The sequence below is a fragment of the Carya illinoinensis genome, chromosome 3 (genome assembly GCF_018687715.1).
Source record: "Carya illinoinensis cultivar Pawnee chromosome 3, C.illinoinensisPawnee_v1, whole genome shotgun sequence".
NCBI lineage: Eukaryota > Viridiplantae > Streptophyta > Magnoliopsida > Fagales > Juglandaceae > Carya > Carya illinoinensis.
In genome coordinates, this window is record NC_056754.1 from 43,502,065 (window position 1) to 43,507,147 (window position 5,083).

Below are 5,083 nucleotides of genomic sequence, written 5' to 3' on the forward strand. Positions count from 1 at the left end.
TATCTATTGCTACCAATCCAGTCTAGAGAGAACAAATCATATACAAATTAACTGTCATCTTGTTCAAGAAAAGCTGCAACAAAACATTATTAAACTTTTCCACATTCCTTCGAGATTACAGCTAGCTGATATATTCAAAAAGCCTCTAGGCTCCCTCCCTTTTCATCACACTCTCCACAAGATGAACATTCTTAATATATATATTCATCTTAAGGAGGGGGGGGGGGGGGGGGGGCGGGGGGGCACTAGAGTATAGACTTACAAATTGAGAAAATGAAATTAAAGTCTAAAGCGGCGCGTATTAAAGTAGAAAAAGATGTAGAAAGTTAGTTATTTTCTATTATTATCTTTTATCTCTATAAATACATTCAGTGCTTGTAATTAATTCATTCAGTCAATTCATGAAAGGTTCATTTCATTCAGTCAAGTTAACACACTAGAAAGTTAACAAACAAGCTTTCGGCAATAAGTTTTGCACAAGTGCATATCGGATAATAATTTATGGAGAAACTCTCCCAGTTCAATGGTTTGTAAAATTTGTTTGTACCCATCAAGAGGCCAGATTCTAATCTTAGACCTGGAGGTAGCACTACCAAGACCGAGTTAAAGCAACTACTACATAAGAATAAAATGGAATAGCTCCAAGCTGCAATATTATTAGATGGTTAAATACATAAAACCACATTCCATTACTTACTGGAAATCGCAACTTTAGCTACAAGATGACATGTTTCCAGAATCAATATCGCTTATTCATATATATAAATATATATATATATTTATTTATATGGAACCTAGCTATAGTAGTTAATTCAGTTAATCCACTCTTGATGATCATCTTCTAAATTTAGAAAAGCTGCCAATGTCTTAAGATCCAAAGAATCTGCATTGGGTTGAACTGGGTGGTCGGTACTTTCTCTCCAATTCTCAGCCGCCACTACATCCAATACTGAATCCTCAAGCTTGGCTTCGACATGTCCAGAAACTGGAAGATCTTCAACACCACTGCTTGGCATGTTCTTGCAGGGTTCAAGTACTCCTCCATCCACCAGGTTCTCACATTCAACTATTTCTTTATGAACTTGATGGCCATCTGAATATAGAACGTCTGAGATCAAAAGGTCATTGACATCAAAATCCATTAGAAAACCATAGGAATTGTTGTCCCTTTGAGCTGAACAGCATGGGCTTTCACTATCTGCACCAGGAAATATCGTATGCTCATTATTGACCATCCCATTATCAATTAGTGGCCATGGCATTACAACCTTTGCACACCTCATTGCTTTTGGCCGAATTACCGATTGAGTTTCTGGCTGTCCTGTTCCTCGAATATCAGAGACCGGTGTTGTACTTCCCTTATTGTCTTTTAATTCAGTACCATCTTGTTGTTTACTAGAATCGTAAATGTCATGATCATGACCTTGCACCTTCTTTCTTAACTTGGTGTTCCAGTAATTCTTAATTTCATTGTCTGTTCGTCCCGGTAATCTGCCTGCGATCAGGGACCACCTGCACACACGTACATGACAATGTGATAACTAACTCGCTTTATTGGTGCGAAAAGTATTAACGATCGATAACGATAACATCACTTCTGTAGTAGAAGATCGATTATCGTGAATTAATGGCACCTATTCTTTTCATTCCATTTTCTCTCTGACAGATCATTCATGAACGAATTTCTTAGAGAGCTAGTTGCTTGTGTAATATTCATAAGATGCTATGAATTTTTTATATGAACAGGAATAAACCATGGATGGCAGAAAATGCTTGGGTGACGAGTACTGGCCTTTTTGGAAATTTGAATGCCTTATACTTAATGTCCATCCTGTAAAAATCAACACCACAATCTCCCCATGTTTTGAGCCCACCCCCGCTAAGCATGAAGGGCGTACGCATGCAATAACGTAGTCAAAGAAAGTAGGAAACATGATAAACTTCGTGTATTTTCTTGGTCCGAATTGAAAAACAAGGGCTACTATTTTTTAGAGTACTTCAGAACCTTAAAAATCAATATTCTTTTTGAACCAATGGATCGGAGTACCGTACAGACTTCCATATGAAATCTCTGCCAAGGGACGTAGTTAATGGGAAAGAACCTAATCGGATATCTTCTTGACAAAAGCCGTCCAAATATTTCATTTCGTAGAAGATTGGGAAGCAGGAATTGGGTTAAAATGGGAGGCCGATCATATTATATTACTGGATAAATATTATGATTTTTATGTGTTCAGAATGGCTAGTGAAGAACTAAGACCACGTTTGGGTAACAACTAACAAGAGTATCTCTGGTACTGTCAAAATATTCTATTATTATTTTTTATTTTATTATTATTTTTTATTTATTTTTTATTATTATTTATTATTTTTTACTATTATTCAATATTTTATTATTACTTTTTATCTATTTTTTCACTAATATTCATAATATGCCTTTTAACTTTTTCACTACAACATACCACGTTGAACTAGTTTTCTTGTTGGGGGATAAAACGTGCTAGGCAGCTTACTGTGACCCTCATCAAAATTAGGAGGAAAAAGAAGGGGAAAAACAAGACGAGCTGAGCTCAAGCAGAGTAAATTCAAACACGTAAATGTGAATATAACATAAAATTGATTTCCAGAGGCATTATTTTCTCTATGCAATAATAGGCCATTGACCTCACTTATATTGTGAGATACGAAAGGTAATAAAAGATTATACCGTAAATAAAATAAATAGCAGCACCAGATGAGGATGTGACAACTTAGAAACAATACGAAAATTAGACATTACTCGCAAACAAACTAGCTAGCTAGTTGTCAAAGACATGACGAGGAACTCGATCGGAAGTTTCTAGTTTGAAAGAGAAGAATGCCCTCCCTTCCCCCTTCTTTGAAGGATCAAATCGGAGCAATGCTTTAGTTGGGATCTTCGTTAATTAAACAAGTACTTTGACGTTCTTAAATAAGATTCTTGTCAGAAATATGATTATTGTGGCGATGAGGATCAGAAGCAAGTAGAGCATCCTCTACATTATAAATACGAGGAATCTTAATTACCACAAATTAAAGCCGGTCCCACGTACCATATCCCCAGCTAGCATTGATCACCCCTCGATTTTGTACATACATAGGGCCACGCGCAACCCTTTTGTTTATTTTCATGTACTGCTTTCATTATATATATCTTTAATTTTTTTGGATTATTACACTAATTATTTATAATTAAAAAAACTGGGGATTACTTTCTCATAAAGACTTTGAATAATTGACCGCCGGAGAAGTCCGGTGTCATGACACCGGACTTCTAACTTCGATCATAATTCACTAGAAACAACAACGTATAGTCTGATAATTAGCTGCTCTTCTCCGAAGAAATGTTGCCTACTGAACAGTTGTATTATTTTCTGATAATTATAAACACTTCGATCGGAAGAAGTTAAGAAGAAGATTTCCGATACCTGTTACCGAGGAGCTTGTGTAGTCTGATAATGAGCTCTTCTTCTTCCAAAGAAATGTTGCCTCTCCTGATATCTGGCCTTAGATAATTCAGCCATCGCAACCGGCAACTTTTCCCACATCGCTTCAGCCCTACCAAATTTGACATGATTTATCAACGTGAATAAAATATTATACAAAAGTGAAAAAGACAGAAAGAAAAAAAACAGTAAGGAATGAAAAAAGAAGAGAGAGAGAGAGGTAGGAAGCATTCAAATATTAATTATTACTCACCAGCTCTTTGAGGAAGGTCTCTCCATTTCCCTTCGCCATGGACTTTAACGAAGTTCATAAGGATGTTATCTTCCTTAGCAGACCATGCTCCCCTGTTTAGACCTTGATCTTTTGCACAGCATGGCTTCCTTCCCATTTAATTTCTACTCTGGCCGTATCTCTCTCTCTCTCTCTCTCTCTCTCTCTCTCTCTCTCTCCTCCTTCACTTGAAAACTTTTGGGAGCCTAGCTAGCTTTCTTTTCTCTTCTTTCGACTTGCTTGTGCACTCTTACGTCCAAACCTTCTTATATATATATACGCGTGGAACAAAAACCTTGCACTGATTTTAAAAAGAACAACTACGTCCATTTGTAAGTAGAGAGTACATGTGAAAGTTGGGATTAAAAAATAATAAAAATAAAGGAGATAAACATGCAATATAATTTTATATGATAACTTAGATCTTATATCAGTTTGTGAAATCACTTTATAATAAAAATATTTTTTTTATAAAAATAAAAAATGACGAAGGTTGTGCTTCAGTCTTCATATGATCTAATTCCATAAAACATGCAAATGTGTTGATTTAGATTTAGTACAAAGTCCCGAAGATTATTTAGATATGGAGATCTCTAACGACAACATCGAATTAATTAACTGGGATATACTGGAGATGATCAAAGGACTGACACGTTAGGTTTTGAGATTGTTACTGATCATGCAATTAGAATAACCAAGGCTTTTTTTTTATATAAAATATCTATGATGTTTATTTTATTTTTACTCAATTAATTGAGTATCATATGTCACACGGTTTCAAAAATAATTCTAATTAGGTTTGTTCATGTACAGCTAGCTAGTGTGTGTCTCATTCGTGCTGAATTTTCGGTTGTCTTGTAGCTTGACGTACCACTGCTTTGATATCCCTGCATATATATATATATATATATATGAGTTTTGTTATATATAAATAAATTCGCGTACTACTGGACATGTCACCCAAATCTATTTTTTTAAACTTTTTAATATATTTAAATATTTTTAAAAAATAAAAAAAATATAGTATCAATATACTTAAAATTATTTTCTTAATCATTAAGTAAAAAAAATTACTCAACGATACACTATATATAGCGGTATAAATGGGGCGGAGACCAGCTTTTTCCATATATATATATATATGAAAAAATTTAGTTGCAAGTACAATTGTACAGTAATATATTTAATAATCTAATGTGATTGATCAAAAAATAAATTTTATTAAAAATAATACTAATTTAAATTTTAAATACAAATGAATCAATATTAATATATAAATTAATTCGAGATTTTATTTATACTTAACAAATCTATATATATGGTAGTCTACCCAGCATTTAGTACTTTT

At 34.1% G+C, this 5,083-nt stretch overlaps 1 protein-coding gene across 2 annotated transcripts; it reads right to left on the bottom strand.

Moving 5' to 3' along the window:
* Positions 1 to 626: 626 nt before the first annotated feature.
* Positions 627 to 3,963, bottom strand: LOC122304303 (transcription factor MYB1-like). 2 transcript variants are annotated; one of them, XM_043116485.1, is made up of 4 exons: positions 3,718 to 3,963; positions 3,447 to 3,576; positions 1,279 to 1,512; positions 1,059 to 1,198 (listed from the first exon to the last, which is right to left on the bottom strand). In XM_043116485.1, the coding sequence occupies exons 1-4, from the start codon at positions 3,851 to 3,853 to the stop codon at positions 1,195 to 1,197; spliced, it is 504 nt and encodes a 167-aa protein (XP_042972419.1). In that variant the 5' UTR covers positions 3,854 to 3,963; the 3' UTR covers positions 1,059 to 1,194. The 2 variants fall into 2 exon arrangements, with proteins under 2 accessions (XP_042972418.1, XP_042972419.1); XM_043116484.1 differs by having other exon boundaries at positions 627 to 1,512.
* Positions 3,964 to 5,083: the final 1,120 nt, after the last annotated feature.

What these genes read in the sequence shown, in the direction of transcription:
- LOC122304303 (XM_043116484.1), bottom strand. Translation starts at nt 3,853, where the DNA reads ATGGGAAGGAAGCCATGCTGTGCAAAAGATCAAGGTCTAAACAGGGGA. An exon ending in AGACCTTCCTCAAAGAGCTG is followed by an intron (nt 3,577 to 3,717) that starts GTGAGTAATAAT and finishes CAAATTTGGTAG; the next exon opens with GGCTGAAGCGATGTGGGAAA. An exon ending in CACAAGCTCCTCGGTAACAG is followed by an intron (nt 1,513 to 3,446) that starts GTATCGGAAATC and finishes ACGTGTGTGCAG; the next exon opens with GTGGTCCCTGATCGCAGGCA.